The sequence below is a fragment of the Pan troglodytes genome, chromosome 7 (genome assembly GCF_028858775.2).
Source record: "Pan troglodytes isolate AG18354 chromosome 7, NHGRI_mPanTro3-v2.0_pri, whole genome shotgun sequence".
NCBI classification, from domain to species: Eukaryota; Metazoa; Chordata; class Mammalia; order Primates; family Hominidae; genus Pan; species Pan troglodytes.
Genome location: NC_072405.2, coordinates 35,208,748 through 35,226,261, shown reverse-complemented (window position 1 = coordinate 35,226,261; position 17,514 = coordinate 35,208,748). Strand labels below are relative to the sequence as shown.

The 17,514-nt window shown below is 44.0% G+C and overlaps 1 protein-coding gene and 1 long non-coding RNA gene across 5 annotated transcripts in view; one reads left to right on the top strand and one right to left on the bottom strand.

Moving 5' to 3' along the window:
• Positions 1-17,514, bottom strand: part of LOC129135682 (uncharacterized) — a 126,432-nt gene that overhangs the window by 102,563 nt on the left and 6,355 nt on the right. Inside the window, exon 2 of the long non-coding RNA XR_010159457.1 lies at positions 16,238-16,319. This is a non-coding gene — a long non-coding RNA (uncharacterized LOC129135682). The remainder of the gene's footprint in view (positions 1-16,237; positions 16,320-17,514) is intronic.
• The window catches only part of ADRA1A (adrenoceptor alpha 1A), a 113,951-nt gene continuing 104,363 nt past the window's right edge, over positions 7,927-17,514 (top strand). For 2 of the 4 annotated variants that reach the window (XM_009455066.5, XM_009455065.5), the window contains exons 1-2: positions 7,927-8,482; positions 9,758-11,309. In XM_009455066.5, coding sequence (XP_009453341.2) covers positions 10,427-11,309 — 883 coding nt within the window. In that variant the 5' untranslated portion in view covers positions 7,927-8,482; positions 9,758-10,426. Of the gene's footprint in view, positions 8,483-8,584; positions 9,320-9,757; positions 11,310-17,514 lie in introns of those variants that run through there. The other 2 variants (XM_009455067.5, XM_054656608.2) reach the window with 2 other exon arrangements.

The following is a 17,514-nucleotide window of genomic DNA, read 5'->3' as shown; positions in this document are numbered from 1 at the left end:
CCTATTTAATAAATGGTGCTGGGAAAACTGGCTAGCCATATGTAGAAAGCTGAAACTGGATCCCTTCCTTACACCTTATACAAAAATCAATTCAAGATGGATTAAAGATTTAAACGTTAGACCTAAAACCATAAAAACTCTAGAAGAAAACCTAGGCATTACCATTCAGGACATAGGCATGGGCAAGGACTTCATGTCCAAAACACCAAAAGCAATGGCAACAAAAGACAAAATTGACAAATGGGATCTAATTAAACTAAAGAGCTTCTGCACAGCAAAAGAAACTACCATCAGAGTGAACAGGCAACCTACAACATGGGAGAAAATTTTTGCAACCTACTCATCTGACAAAGGGCTAATATCCAGAATCTACAATGAACTCAAACAAATTTACAAGAAAAAAACAAACAACCCCATCAAAAAGTGGGCGAAGGACATGAACAGACACTTCTCAAAAGAAGACATTTATGCAGCCAAAAAACACATGAAAAAATGCTCATCATCACTGGCCATCAGAGAAATGCAAATCAAAACCACAATGAGATATCATCTCACACCAGTTAGAATGGCAATCATTAAAAAGTCAGGAAACAACAGGTGCTGGAGAGGATGTGGAGAAATAGGAACACTTTTACACTGTTGGTGGGACTGTAAACTAGTTCAACCATTGTGGAAGTCAGTGTGGCGATTCCTCAGGGATCTAGAGCTAGAAATACCATTTGACCCAGCCATCCCATTACTGGGTATATACCCAAATGACTATAAATCATGCTGCTATAAAGACACATGCACACGTATGTTTATTGCGGCATTATTCACAATAGCAAAGACTTGGAACCAACCCAAATGTCCAACAATGATAGACTGGATTAAGAAAATGTGGCACATATACACCATGGAATACTATGCAGCCATAAAAAATGATGAGTTCATGTCCTTTGTAGGGACATGGATGAAACTGGAAACCATCATTCTCAGTAAACTATCGCAAGAACAAAAAATCAAACACCGCATATTCTCACTCATAGGTGGGAATTGAACAATGAGATCACATGGACACAGGAAGGGGAATATCACACTCTGGGGACTGTGGTGGGGAAGGGGGAGGGGGGAGGGATAGCATTGGGAGATATACCTAATGCTAGATGACGAGTTAGTGGGTGCAGCGCACCAGCATGGCCCATGTATACATATGTAACTAACCTGCACAATGTGTACATGTACCCTAAAACTTAAAGTATTAAAAAAAAAAAAATAATAATAATAATAATAATAATATATGTGTTACCTTTGGCCCTCCAAAAAGCATACACCAACATAAGATTTCATCATACAAGAGATTTACTAGGAAGTGCCTGTAAAGGCAAGGAGGGAGGGAGCTGGGAAAGGTTATATGGTTTGGCTATGTCCCCACCCAAATCTCATCCTGAATTGTGTCTCTGATAATTCCCACATGTCGTGGAAGGGACCCAGTGGGAGAAAATTGAATCATGGGGGAAGGTCCTTCCCATGCTGTTCTCATGGTGGTGAATGAGACTCATGAGATCTGATGGTTTATAAAGGAGAGTTCTTCTACACAAGCTCTCTTGCTTACCACCGTGTAAGATGTGGACCTTGCTTCTTATTTGCTTTCAACCATGGTTGTGAGGCCTCCCCAGCCATGTGGAACTGTGAGTTGAATAAACTTCTTTCCTTTATAAATTACCCAATCTCAAGTTTGTCTTTATTAGCAGCATGAGAACAGACTAATTCAGAAGGTAAGGAGAGCCTCCAGACTATGGTCCAAGTTGACTCCTTCTGAAGAAGAAGGGAAGGAAAAGTGTCAGACTGTTGCACAGTTACAAGGAAGTTTTAGCTGACCTGAGACAAATTCACCAATTCAAGAAATCCCATATATTACAGTAATGAGCCTGCATTAGAACCTTTGCCCTGCTTTGCCATTGGTTGAGAACAGCCTATAGAAAGTGTGGCATGAATGCAGGAATGGACCCAGAAGAGCAAAATCTAAGAGAATCTAAGTCAATTATGCTCCTTGCTGTAGATCAAATGGCATGTTTTCAAGGCCACCATAATACATAAGAAGTTCTTACAAATCAATAAGATAAAAGAGGAAAATACCAATATCAAAATGGGTAATGGACATTATACCAAATTGTCTGTTGTCCACTCAGGGTCATTTTTTTTTCTTTCTATGCTCTTCTCTGCATTGCAAAGGCTAGAATAATCTGTGCCATCAGGATTCTGGGTCACAATTCACCAATGAGAGGAATTTTGTGAGATTTTGGAAAGTGGAAGAGAAGTGGAAGCCATTTCTCGCCCTGTAACAGTGTTGTGCAAGGATGAAGACTTCAGCCAACAGTAGAGGTGAGGTTCTGCCAGGATCTCCTGGGTGACCTGCACATCATTGGTGCTTTAGGCAGCTGAAATCACCAGCACGGTTTCCTGATACACCTGCACTTCAGAATTCCCAGAAGTTAACAGTAGCTTTCTCTAATCTGTTTCCCAATATTTCCCAGCAATATTATAAGCCTCTGATTCCCTGTATTAAATCCTTCCTACGTGAAACAACTACAGCAGTTTCTGACCAAATCCTGGTGTATTAGTTTGTTTTCACACTGAGACTGGGTAATTTATAAACAAAAGACGTTTAATTGATTCACAGTTCTGCATGGCTGGAGAGGCCTCAGGAAACTTATAATAAGGTGAAAGGTGAAGGGAAAGCAAGGCACCTTCTTCACAGAGCGGCAGGAGAGAGAGGGAGTGCAGGAGAAACTGTCATTTTTAAAGCTATGGGGTATCATGAGAAGTCCCTCGCTATCACAAGAACAGCATGGGGGAACCCACCCTCATGATCCAATCACCTCCCACCAGATCTCTCCCCTGACACATGGGGATTAGAATTCGAGATGAGATTTGTGTGGGGACACAGAGCCAAACCATATCACCTGGCTAGCAGAAATATGGACAAGCAAATCACAAATGAATACACAGAAATGCCAAATAAACGTAAAGAAATAAAATCATAACTAAAGAATACAAATTTTAAAAAATGAGATATTATTTTTTACTTATAAAATTGCCTAAGGTTTATTTTATTTACACATATTATGTACGTGTCTAGTTTATTATAAACAAAGTTGGCAAGAGACAAAAAATAAATAAGTAAAAAAACAAAAAACAGGTTCTGTTATGCACTCCTAATGGGAGTTTATATTTTTACATCTACATTTGTAAAACCTTTCTAGAGGTCAATATCTGTTATAACCTCTTAAATGTTCATAACCTTTGTTATTCTAATTTTAGTTACAGAAATTAATCTTTTGGAAAATTTGGAGTACAATGTTATATGTAAGAGTATTTATCAATGTGGCACATATACACCGTGGAATACGATGCAGACATAAAAAAGAATTGAGTTCATGTCCTTTGCAGGGACGTGGATGAAGCTGGAAGCCATCATGCTCAGCAAACTAACATAGGAACAGAAAATCAAACACTGCATGTTCTCACTCATAAGTGGGAGTTGAACAATGAGAATACATGGACACAGGGAGGGGAACAACACACACTGGGGCCTGTCAGGGGATGGGGGGCAAGGGGAGGGAAAGCATTAGGACAAATACCTAATGCATGTGGGGCTTAAAACCTAGATGATGGGGTTGATAGGTGCAGCAAACCACCATGGCACATGTACACCTATGTAACAAACCTGCACATTCTGCACATGTATCCCAGAACTTAAAGTAAAATAATAAATAAATAAGAGGATTTACCACAGTTCAAGTTATAGATCAGAATTTTTTTTAAAGCCTGAATATTTAAATATTTAATTTGTCATGACATACAGTGTCTTAGTCTGTTCAGGCTGCTATAACAAAATACCGTAGACTAGATAATTTATAAACAAAAGAAATATATTGTTCTGGAGGTTGCAAAGTCCAAGATCAAGGTGCCAGAAGATTTGATGCTAGGCAAGTGCCCATTCCTCATAGATGTCGCCTTTTGTGTGTTCTCACATGGCAGAAGGGCAAAGAGGCTCCCTCTATTATAACAGCACTAAGTCCATTCCTGAGGATGGAACCCTTATGACCTAATCATCTTACAAAGACCCCACCTCTTAATACCATCACCTCGGAATTTAGGCTACAATATATGAATTTTGGGGAGAACACAAACATTCAGACAATAGCATATACATAGAATAGAATCACTGTGGAGCTCTTATAAATCATGTTTTGGTATAAATGTAATAATAGAATGAGTTCATGAAATAATATAAGTGAAAAAGTAAGATATATAATTATAGGTGCAGTATGATTACACTCTTTTATATAATGTATACAATGTATAATATGTGAAATATATATGTATGCATAATAAATACATGTACATAAAATATTTCCTGGTATGTACATGTGTATATATATTTTTCCATGTATATAATTTATACACATTAACAAAAAATGAGAAAATATGACAAATATTTAACAGTAGCTATTTCTCCAGTGGCAGGATTACAGATAATTTTTATTTTCATACATTTCTGTCTGACTTTTCCAAATGTGCTATTATGAGCATAAATTTTATAATTAAATACAAGTCAATAAGCATTTTAATGTGCCTATAACAGCCCATCAGCAAGTGAAGAGATGAGATAAAAATGTGTCTGCACTTGGTACACATATTGACTTTCTTTTACTTCCATTTCCAGATGATATTGACAAAGATATTGAAAAAATTTGATTGATATGCCTCAGCTGAGATTTGCTATGCAAGAGCAAAGTCTTATTGTTTTAAAGGAATTATTTGCTGATCAGCTATAGGCTGACTTGACCTCATATTCCTACCATGATAGTCCCACAGTGTAGGGATGGGGTGGTATGACTCCCAAGACTTGGAGTATGTTATTTTCTCAGGGCAATGAAGATTTGGACAAATGATGGCAAAGACAGAATTACTATCTCATCAAAGACATCCCTCAGCATTATCTGTGGGCTGTGCAGTGTTCTCAGTTCGATAAAGGATTAGAACACAATGCTTCTTTGGAGAGCTGTGACTTGATACTGCATCAATACCTTTCTGAGAATTGTTTTTCATTTTCTTGCCTCTTTAACTTCTTAAGCCTTAGGAGAATTAATTGAAAAGCCAAGTCTTTGGGGTAGATACTAACATTAAGTCTTCTACTCTGTCATTTGCAATCATAAATTCCAGAACACAGCTCCTAGTTCCATTGTGTATTGTTTTCTAAGGGAATGATAGACAGATTCTTTATTTTTTTAAACCTCTAAGCCTACCACACTTGCCGAGTTCCTCACTAGTCACTAAGAAAGTCCTGCCAATCAACGCATGGGTTTATGTCCATTGCTCAGCTCTTCTCCAATCAGACTCATTCCCCCAGCATCCCTGACACACCACTCTAAAATGCGGCTGCTGATGGTTCACCTTCCTCACTTTTGTCTACAAATCTCAATCCTGCTGATTCCACAAATCCTACATCAAGCAATATCATTTTATGAGTCTTTCCACAACCACCCCTTCAGGGGATTCTTCAATTTCCATCACACCGGAAGTCTTCAGAGTATCACCCTCAGAGCCAGGCAAGAGGGACCCCGGCTAGGGTTTCAGGCTTTAGAGAGTCCAGCTCTCACTCCTTTTGGCCACAGGACTAATGTGATATGCCCACCTGGAGCCTGTGCCCTCCTTTCTAGACCATGCCCTGGGACTCAGAATCCCTTGCCCTGGATGGCCACACAATCACTTTCAGGTCCATTCTCTCTGGGTAGACAACATCACAAATGTGTGTACCCCAAGGCCTGAGGCCAAGAAGGCAGCTTTCTGGCTGTAGGGGCTGAGGTGTTCACACACATTTGCATGGCCCCTCAAGACAAACAACAAGGGGGAAAGTGAGAAGAAAAGAAGTAGCCGGTGATCAGGGCCAGCTGTTGCAACTCAGCCATGTTGGGTCATTCTGATTAAACCACTTAGCTCAAGTGTAGTGCTCAAGACACTTAGCACATTCTCCAGCTGAATTTACCAGTGTTCATGGACTACCTGGGTTAGAAATATATTTCACTATAAAGTAGCATACAAAATGAGCAGAAAGGGAGTTAATAAGATTAATAATAGAGTTAGTGAATATTATGAGCTGAGTTTTTGAGAAACATAATTTCTTTCAACACTAATAACAACCTTGTGGGGGTTCATTGTCTCCCTTTAAAAATTAGGAAACCAAGGCTTTGCCATGGTCGCATAGGAGGGTCAGAATAGCATCTTTATGACCCCAGAGCATACTCCTCTCCACTCCACCTACCCATGTGTCCAACTCAGACACTTTCTGGGATGTCCACGTCAACTATTCTTTAAAGAGTAACCAACAGATGGATAGTTTTCTGTTTGTGAATCAATGGTAGGTGACTGAAAAATTGGTTCTGAGAGGTCGTTTTGCAAGGATTGATGGTCACAGGCTGAGAAGCAGATTTGAAAGACCTACCTGCTAGCAGCATGAAGAGCTGCTCTTCCTTATCTTAGTATTAACTAGTTAATTATTGGAGGTGGGTGCAGGGGTGGATTATGTGTATTCTTAATTGTTGTAGAGTGGGGACTGGGAGTTACAAAGACCTTTGTAATTTTCGACCTTGCAGAGCTGAGCAATTTTCAGTTGCTTTGCTTGCTGATAGCACTGCTTCCCTTATCTACCATGGAACACATCTTAATGAAGAATTTGCATTCACAGCATCAGGTTAATGAATACAAAACAAAACAGTGTATATCCCTCTGATGGATGGGATTTCGGAAGCACAGACATTACACACATATTTGATGATAAAGTACTAGAAGTGCAGGGAATTGAGGTCAAGCTTCCTCCTAAGGGGACTGAATCCCAGAGAGAGCAGGTGACTTAGTAATGAGAAGGGGAGCTGTCTGTTCAACCAGGATGCTCCTCCTATGGCACGAAATTCAGTTTTAAAAATATATTAAATTCAAATCAAATGTGTTAGGTGTGAGTTCTATCTCTACAGGTATGAGGCAGAGGTGGAGGACTTTGTATACAATAGAGAAATAAATACAAATATTAGGTCTTTCATGACATAAGATTTACTGACCCTCTCATGGGCATTCCTCTGAGGCATTTTGAGATTTACTGCTATAAAAGAGCCTCCCAAACATTATCTCACTTAGAAAAGGTAATCATATTAATATGATTTTGTTCACAGGAGAGAATTTAAGTGCACACCACTGCTTAAAGTTATCTCCTTGTTCCTAGGTTTAAGGAGACCTAGTAAATAAGAACATTCCACTTTGTCTGCATCAATAAAGATGAAAGATGACTGAGGAGGTAGGAATTGGAGTGGGAAACATTTTTCTATGTTCCCAATATTCTGAAACACATGTGACTTTATTCAATCACAAGGTAAACAGATTATGTAATTTACCAGAAAAAAGTAATAAGACTGGTGGTGCTAAGTTTTCATACTCCAGCTATTAATGAATTAAAGAGAGTAACGCTCCTGAAAGGATACCATTTTCTCAAGAAAACTGGAAAAGATTGTGTGGCATTTAAAAAATACCAAACTCTGTGGCCATAATGCTCTTAAAATTCATCTGTCTAAAGAAATTAGAAGTGAATCATATTAAATAAGGTTTAGATATGTCCACTTTATCTTCCTGAAAATATAATTTCATTACAATCAGATTTATCAAATTTTATCTGATTTTACTTGCTATTTAAAACACCTTATAATTTACTTGCATATTTAGAATTACGATATTCTTAATATACTTCTTGATCTTAACAAAACCTAGGTCAAATGTTAATCAAATCAAGCTGTTCAAAGTTACCTTATAGCACATTCCTATGAACACACCAGACACACAGCAATATCTAGCAAGGGTGTCAATTTTTCGTTATTTTAAAAATCAGATCATTTAAAGAAGTTATTTACTACAAATGACTCTACACACACACACACTCACGCGCGCGCGCACACACACACACACACACAAACCTTTTTAAAGAAACGCTAGAACCCAACCCCCTCTAGGCCAGAGGAAAACATTACAGCTGTATACGCACTTGTGCCTGTTGCCGTAGAGTAATACGGTAGCAGCAGGAGATTACGGTACTAGCTGGGCTACTGCCTGTGTTACGTCAGCGAGAGCTGCAAAGTTCCTTGCTATTCTTTTCTGGTGTCGGGGAGCTGAATATTAAAAGGGTGATTGTGGAGTTACCGGTTATCTGCATTTTTTTTTTCTTTTCTTATTTTGACTCTTTAAAAAATGCGGTAAAGTGACAGCGGTTCAGGAGCTTAAAGACATCAGTGGTGGAGGGGTGAGTCAGCGGGTGCAAAAGGACAAGGATTTGGTGCCTCGGAGACACGGTCCCCTCTCCGCCTCCAGAGAAGAGCAGGCAGGCAGCTCCCGGGACCGAAGCCGGGTCCGCATCCCCCGCGCGCGAGCTGGTGGCTCAGCAGCGGCGCTTCAGGTGAGTGCGCCGGGGCCGGCGTCCCGCAGGGTCGAGTGGGTGAGGGCAGACCTCCCCCGCCGTCTGGTGAGACCGAACCCCCACTGTTCCCAGCGCCTCCCGCTTTTTCCACCAGGTTTTATACCGGCCCCTCTACCCCACCCCCGGATTCCCTCACATCTTCTGCGAAGTTGCCTTCTACTTAACAAGTGTCTTTTTAACCCTGTGTTTATCACCCTCGAGGTAGGAGGAAAAGGGTTTCTGCAGTGGCACGTTTTTAATACCACCTGTGAGGTCTCCAACTTGCGATTTTAACAAGAGTCTTTGCCCGAGGTCCCATCTCAGGGCCCAACCCCAGAAGGCAAGGTGGGCACTTCCTCACGCCGCGCTGTCCTGCCGAGTCCCTGCGGTCGGTTCGCAGTTGTGGAAACCCAGGTTTCTTACGCAGATGGTGGCCCCCAGCCCAGAAAATCGAAGCCTGCCCGCTGGCATGCCGGCTTAATGTTTACGCCTGCAAAATCCGCAGTGACTGTCACTTGCAAAGCTCCCTCTGCAGAGGGACGTCCTCCCCACCCCGTCCCCCGCCAGTCCCGCTACGGCTGGCAGCTGGAGCCCCTCGGGTGGCCAATAGTGAGGCTTGGAAAGGCGTCATGGACAGACCTGGGTCGCTTTCTGTCTTCGGGTCCCTCCCGGCTTCGCTCGGGACCTGGCTCTCAAGCCAGCTTGGCTGGTGGACAGACCGGTGCGCTCTGCACACCCAAGTGCGAATTCCACCGGCGTGAGAGTGAGCGTGCTCGTGGTCCTGGCCCTGAGGTCCCTGGGTCGCAGCTGTTCCCTCTCCCAGGCCGCCCCCTCCAGGTGACTGCGAGGCAACCTGTTCTAACGGAAACCTAGTACATCCTCCAGAATTCCCCGGCTAGGATCCGTGCGACACACTCGCCAGCCGCAGTCGCCCCTCCGGGGCTTCGAGGATTTTAATTTCGTGGTACCTGCGCTCGAAGTCCAGACTTCGAGCGCTGGAGCCTGGGGTTTTGGGGATTTGTTTTTTTGTTTGTTTTTCGCTTCGGATCCTGAACTCGGGCAGAGGTGACTCAGTAGAGTGCGCTAGGCAGGTTCCCAGTGGTGGGGGCGCGAGATGAGCTCCGAAGTCGCCTCCACCGCTGCCGGGCGAAGCAGCTTCTGGACCGCAGAACCAACCCGGCTCCCAACTGGTGTCCCCCAACCCGTCAAGCTCAGCACAGCCTCTTTCCCTGGGGCGCCTAGCTCAAAGCCGCCTTTCTCTTTGCGCTCTTTCAGGTGGACGCGGTCAAACGATGCCCCGCAGCCGCCTGGGTCTCGGCACATATTCCACACCCACGTCCCCTGGCCTGTGCTCCTAGAATCTGGAGAGAGCAGGCGCCTTCGGTGGGGCAGCTCAAAATGTAGGTAACTGCGGGCCAGGAGCAGCGCCCAGATGCCATCGGTCCCTGCCTTTGAGCGTCGACGGCTGATCCTCTGGTTTGAGGGAGAGACTGGCGCTGGAGTTTTGAATTCCGAATCATGTGAGAATGCTGAATCTTCCCCCAGCCAGGACGAATAAGACAGCGCGGAAAAGCAAATTCTCGTAATTCTGGAATTGCATGTTGCAAGGAGTCTCCTGGATCTTTGCACCCAGCTTCGGGTAGGGAGGGAGTCCGGGTCCTGGGCTAGGCCAGCCCGGCAGGTGGAGAGGGTCCCCGGCAGCCCCGCGCGCCCCTGGCCATGTCTCCTTTAATGCCCTGCCCCTTCGTGTGGCCTTCTGAGGGTTCCCAGGGCTGGCCAGGGTTGTTTCCCACCCGCGCGCGCGCTCTCACCCCCAGCCAAACCCACCTGGCAGGGTTCCCTCCAGCCGAGACCTTTTGATTCCCGGCTCCCGCGCTCCCGCCTCCGCGCCAGCCCGGGAGGTGGCCCTGGAGAGCCGGACCTCGCCCGGCCCCAGCTGGGACCATGGTGTTTCTCTCCGGAAATGCTTCCGACAGCTCCAACTGCACCCAACCGCCGGCACCGGTGAACATTTCCAAGGCCATTCTGCTCGGGGTGATCTTGGGGGGCCTCATTCTTTTCGGGGTGCTGGGTAACATCCTAGTGATCCTCTCCGTAGCCTGTCACCGACACCTGCACTCAGTCACGCACTACTACATCGTCAACCTGGCGGTGGCCGACCTCCTGCTCACCTCCACGGTGCTGCCCTTTTCCGCCATCTTCGAGGTCCTAGGCTACTGGGCCTTCGGCAGGGTCTTCTGCAACATCTGGGCGGCAGTGGATGTGCTGTGCTGCACCGCGTCCATCATGGGCCTCTGCATCATCTCCATCGACCGCTACATCGGCGTGAGCTACCCGCTGCGCTACCCAACCATCGTCACCCAGAGGAGGGGTCTCATGGCTTTGCTCTGCGTCTGGGCACTCTCCCTGGTCATATCCATTGGACCCCTGTTCGGCTGGAGGCAGCCGGCCCCCGAGGACGAGACCATCTGCCAGATCAACGAGGAGCCGGGCTACGTGCTCTTCTCAGCGCTGGGCTCCTTCTACCTGCCGCTGGCCATCATCCTGGTCATGTACTGCCGCGTCTACGTGGTGGCCAAGAGGGAGAGCCGGGGCCTCAAGTCTGGCCTCAAGACCGACAAGTCGGACTCGGAGCAAGTGACGCTCCGCATCCATCGGAAAAACGCCCCGGCAGGAGGCAGCGGGATGGCCAGCGCCAAGACCAAGACGCACTTCTCAGTGAGGCTCCTCAAGTTCTCCCGGGAGAAGAAAGCGGCCAAAACGCTGGGCATCGTGGTCGGCTGCTTCGTCCTCTGCTGGCTGCCTTTCTTCTTAGTCATGCCCATTGGTAAGTCTTGAACACCCCTCACTTTAGCATCTGGGGGTCTTCACCCTCCTCGGCTTCTGTTACCCCAGACTCCCAGTCCGGGATGGAAGAGGAAGGATTAGCATTTCAAACAGCACAGCTCTAGGGCAATTAGAAAAGGCTCCCGTGTAGAAAAGTGAATTTTCATTCTCTTTCTACTCCAGTCTCATTTATATTAGGTCCTAGAGCACTTTTTCAACTGTAAAGTGGCTTCCAACTGATGCAGATTAATTGGTCTCTTTAATAAGAATGTCAACTTTTCTTAATGCCTATAAGCACGTGTTCAATTTAAATGCATCTGCTCTCTCTAGTCTCAGAGTCTCCACCAAGTGCTTAGGCTGACTGTGGAATGCCATTTTCACTCTGCTACAGAATGCAAATTCTCTTGGCCTGAAAATAAGTACCATGCTTATTCTGGACAAATGTGTGATTTTATTATTGCATTAGGTTATTCATAAGGGTTTGTTATAATGGTCTGTTTATGTTCTATATCTGCGCTAATTTTATTTTCTGGATTCAGTATGGAAGGAATTATGGTGAGCCACTAAGAAAAAAAAATGATTTTATGTCCAAACCAATTTAAGCCTTAAATAATTAATCGTAGTATTTCCAATAAGTAAATACTTATTTTTTATTTTAATAATAAGTATTGAAACAAACACTTCTCTTATCCAAAATCATCCGGGAAGTTGCAGATAACATTGTTTGAAAATAATACAGTACACATAATGTTACAAATCCAATTTTTGCAGATGCTAAATTAGCTGTTGTCAAAATTAATTAGCTCATTATAAGTATCAGCAAGCTGATCCACTTGGAATAGTCATCTATCTCCTTCAATGAGATCCCAAAATGGTTGTGTGCTATTTTTAGTTTGTAAGCTCAAATACAGACCCAAACATTGATTATCTACCAACTCTAAAAAACAAAACATTATGGCTAACATTAATAAAAGTCCATTTCAAATGCTTTACAGCTTAATTTAAATGGCATATACTTAAAGTACTTTAATTTGCAACTCTGTGGAGTAATAGCAACTATTATTTTTTTGTGCCACTTATGTTCCAGACATTTTCCTAAGCTTTTTATTTCATTAGTCCCCTCGACAACTCAGTGAGTTATACACAATTATCCTGCAATCACAAGCCATGGGAAGGGATTCTTCAGGTTCTAATACCATAGCCACCAGCCATGGATAGCTATTTAAATGTTAATTGAAATTAAATAAAATTCTTTCAGTTCCTCAATTCCTCAGTCCCACTGACCACATCTCAAGTGCTCCATAGTCACACGTGGCCAGTGACTACTGTTTTAGACAGCAGAGATATAGGTCATTTCTATCATTGCAGAAATGTCTGTCCTGTAGGGCTGCCAGAGAGGCCCTCCTTAATCCAATACCTGGCCTTCCATTGTGCCTGCCCATCATTATTACTTACTCTGCTCCTGGAAGTACATCACAGCTTTGAAATTATAGAAATTACACTCTTTACCTGAGCCCCTTTGCACACGTATTCATGCGTCTGCTCGCTCAACAAGTATTTATGGACCATCTGTTCTAGGCACTTTGGATGAACAGGGCAGAAAAGTCCTTGCCAATGAGACAGTTGCATTTGGAAAGGGTAGACATAAGCAAAGAGTTATGTGGTTGCAAGGGGCTGCAGGGAGTGAGAAGTATGAGCCTTTCTTTTGTATCACTGTGTTGAGAAACATTCATTAGACATGGAAGTAGAGATGGCAAGTAGGGAGTTATATACTTTACATAGATTTGGAGCTTAGAGAGGAGGTGGGCTACAGATATAAACTTGGGATATATCAACATCTTTAAAGCTACAAGAATGGAGAGGTTGACAAGAGAAAAGATAAAGAGAGTAAAGAGAGATAAGAACAGAGCCTCTGCACCTTTAGTCCCAGCTATTTGGGAGGCTGAGGCAGGAGAATCGCTTGAACCCGGGAGGCAGAGGTTGCAGTGAGCTGAGATCATGCCTGCACTCCAGCCTGGGTGCAGAGCGAGGCTCCATCTTAAAAAAAAAAAAAAAAAAAAACAGAGCCTCTGGGTGTCAGGTCAGGAAAAACAGGAGAAACAGCCAGCAAACAAGATTGCAAAGGAGTAGCCAGGGAGAAGAAAAATCAGGAGAATGTGATGTCCTGGAAGCCTAGTGAAAATGTTTCAAGAAGGCAGGAGTAATCAGCTGTGTCACATGCAGCTGAGAGGTCAGGTTAGAGGAGGACTGGGAGCCAACACTAGATTTGGCAGTAAGCAGGTTTTTAGTGATAGGAGGAAGGCACGTGAGGCTCACAGGTCCAGAGGAGTGATGGAACCAAAAGCCTGATTGTGTACTTTCTAGAAAGAACAAAGGATAAAAAAAGTGGGAACAGGGAAAATAGACAACTCTTCTGAAAGGTTTTGCTATACAGTGGAGCTAGGAGATGCGGTGTAGCTGGAGGGGTACAGAGAGAGTTTTCAATGGTGGGAGGTGGGGATATGACATGATATTTATATTCTGATGGTAACGATGGGATAGAGAGAGGCACTGATGGGATAGGCAAAAGAGGCAACGGGATTCAGTGCCCAAGGGGAGCATTGGGAAGTGACAAGGAGAGCAAAGTGTGTGAGCCCTGAGGCAAGTAGAGACAGAGGGAGAGAGAGAGTGATCTCTTTAGGATATGTTTATGTCCTCAGTGAAACATGAAGCAAGATCATCAGCTAAGAGAGAGTCAGGAATGGGGAACGATGACAGTTTTAGCCTCAGAGAAGGTGTGAAAGATTCATTTTTGAGAGTGGGACAGTAAACATTTTATGGAAGTTTTGTAGAGTCACTGGGAAGTCCTGAAGGCCTATCTGAGATTTACGGTCATAACATTAAAGTACAGAAGGAAGGAGGGTTGTGTGTTTTTCTCTAAGAGCTAAGCAGCTGAGGGATACAGGAGGCAATGCTGAGGACCTACTGTGAGTCCCAGAGAGTGTGTGTGTGAAGAGACGCAGACTCGGTCAGGTTAGGGAGCATCCACAGCCAGGTTGTAGAAGGAGCCCAGGTGACGATGGGTGGCCTGAGAGTTTGGAGCTTGCGGTGGTGGCTGAGCTATGCATAAAGATGAGAAACAATGGCCTGGGTCCTGGAGTCATCTAGGGGAGGTGGACGCTCTGTCTAGTCATAGCCCGCTCTTGGATTTGCTCTCCCAGGGAGTCAGCAGTGTGGAGGAGAAGATGTTGTGGTGGAGAGAAGTGGTGGTAGACAGGAGCCCTCGGAATCACTGGGCTTCTTTTAAATCCTAGTAAGGTGCCAGGCACGGTGGCTCATGCCTCTAATCCCAGCACTTTGGGAGGCTGAGCAGGCGGATCACTTGAGGTCAGGAGTTCGAGACCAGCCTGGCCAACATGGTGAAACCCTGTCTTTACTAAAAACACAAAAATTAGCTGGGCATGGTGGTGCACGCCTGTAATACCAGCTCCCTGGTAGGCTGAGGCTGGAGAATCGCTTGAACCCAGAAGACAGATGTTGCAGTGAGCTGAGTCACACCACTGCACTCCAGCCTGGGTGACAGAGCGAGATTCTGTCTAAAAAAAAAAAAAAAAAAAAAAGTGATATGACAGGAGGGAAGTAGAGAACATACAGTTCACAGGGTCTGAGTAGCTGCTCAGTAGTGCAAAGGATTCCTGAACCTGCCAGTCTGTGGCTCTCAATTTCTTCCTGACACCAATTGAGTAAGAGATGATTTCCTCCAAGAATGTACTGGCTGTGTAATAAGCACCAGGCTCTCAGCTACACAGAATAAAAAAGATGAATAAAACACAGTGCCCTCAAGGGCCTCACAGTCTAGTTAAGGAGACAAATTGTCAACAATTATTGCAAGTCTGTGACATAGGTGCTCAGAGTGATATTATTACATGGTGCTCAGGATGGTGCTCAGAATGATATTATTACACTGTGCTAAGGAATATAGCAGTTAATTGTGCCGAGAGGTCACTGAGAAGCTTCTACATGCATGACCATTGACAGAGCAGAGACTTAAAGAAGATGGCACTACTTCTGCTGGGTCGTCAACAAGATGTTATATGTTTTTTATTAACTGTCTTAAGTATGTTTTTCATGCAAAATGTGAGCAGAAGAATAAATATACTATCATATTATTATATTCAAGGGACATACATTCTTAAATATGACGTGCTGTTTCGGAGAAAAGGGCTGTCGGTCTGCACTAGGCTGTGGGAGAGGAAAGAGATTAAAAACTGAAACCAGGGCAGGGATGAGTGTGCTATCCACAGCTGAGAAGTGAAACACCCATGTTTAATAGGGACTGACCCAGGAAAATCAGGTGAGTAGGCTATTTGACTGCAAAGGTCCTTCCTGTATATTGTGAGAAGTCTCACGTTCCCTTTTCCCAAGCTTCTCTCCACTAAGGCTGGGTTGCTTGCTGCATTGAATAGCATGACTGTTGGGAGGAATCTGACTTGCCTGCTTCCAAGTCTAAATCTTGCTAATCTTGTTCCATTTTTGCATCCTAAATGTTTGGTTGAAATTCAGAATGCCTTCAAGGGAGGGGGGTGCCATGTGCAGTTGTTAACAGTCATTTATACTTTGGAGCAAATGCTTTCAAAAGCAAATTTTGGTCATGGAGATGAGTAGAGAGACTATGACGGTGTCAGCCTTCAACCTACGAAAGAGAAGGAAGGATAAGAACTCTGCTTCTCAGGAAGCTCCAGCATCTAAAGCTTATGAATCATCTTTGTTGATTTCATCTCATTGTCTAGAGCCCACTAGTTCCAGAGGCAGTGTGCTGCTGAAAGGAGAAACTGTTGGCCTGAGATTTAAACCTAGGCTTTCTTTTTCATATGACAGGGGATGTTATGTAGGTCAGCTGCCCAGCATAGTGCCTAACGCAGAGTAAATGGTAATAAATGTTCATCTTACCAGAATTCAAATGATTCACAGACCATTACTGATGTATGTCAACATGCAGATGTTGCCATGAGGGGTGGATGTCCTTGGCATTCTAAGAAATAGAAAGCATTGGAAAGAAGATGAAAAGGCAACATTCACTGAAAACATAGTTACGTGTCTGAATTCTGGATATGTTATCTGATTTAAACACAAAACCCAGCGTTATTATAGGACCTAAGCCATTGATTGCTGTTGCCACTGAATCAAAGGAGGCAGCACTGGGCTGAGATGTGGCTTACATAGACATAGAATATTTGAGGATTATGTTTATAAAAGAACAGAAGGCAGCACATTGATAGAGCAGGAGAATGTGTTTTAAGATTGGATGTTTGAGGAGGGCACAGCTGGCAGCGGATTTATCAGGTGGAGGCAATGAGGCAGAGAATGATTCATTCATTCATTCAGCAGTTTCATTGAACATATACTGTTTGCCAGGAAGCTATAGAATCACTGGAGATAAAGACAAATAAATCCCTGCCCTAATGGAGCAGAACATCTGAACAATTAGATACCTAGCAAAGGTATATGAAAAATGACAAGGAAAAAGGACAAGTACATACAATGATATATGATAATCCCAAACCCTCTGCGGATGCCCAAGATAACCAGGGGTTGAGGGTTGCTTCACTGCAGGTACAAAGGGAGCAGTTCCCTAGTTCTCATGGAAAAGGTTCACCTCTTAGAGATAATGGTGCGAAGAAAAACTAGTGCCATTAGGATTTATTTTATTTTATTTATTTATTTAATGACAGGATCTCATTCTTTCACCCAGACTGGAGTTCAGTGGTAATCATAGCTCACTGCGGCCTCGAACTCAAGTGATTCTCCCACCTCAGCCTTCTGAGTAGCTGGGACTACAGGCATGCACCACCATGCCTGGCTAATTTTTATATTTTATTTTTATAGAAATGGGATCTTGCTGTGCTGTCCAGGCTGGTCTTGAGCTCCTGACCTCAAGCAATCCTTTTTCTTTAGCCTCCCAAAACATTGAGATTAGAGGCATGAGTCACCACACCTGGCTAGAATTTATTTTAAGATAAGAAGCCAGCGTTTCAGTTACTCTTACTACACCACAGACCATCCCAAAAGGTAGTGGCTTAAAGCAGCAGCCATCTATGTCTCATGATTCTATGGTCAAAAGTACGTCAGCACCCAGCTTGCCTGGCAATTGAAGCTGGCTGTGAGTCTTGGTGGCCTCTGTTCCCTTCTAAACCACCTTCTTATAGCATGGCAACTCTCCCCCAAGA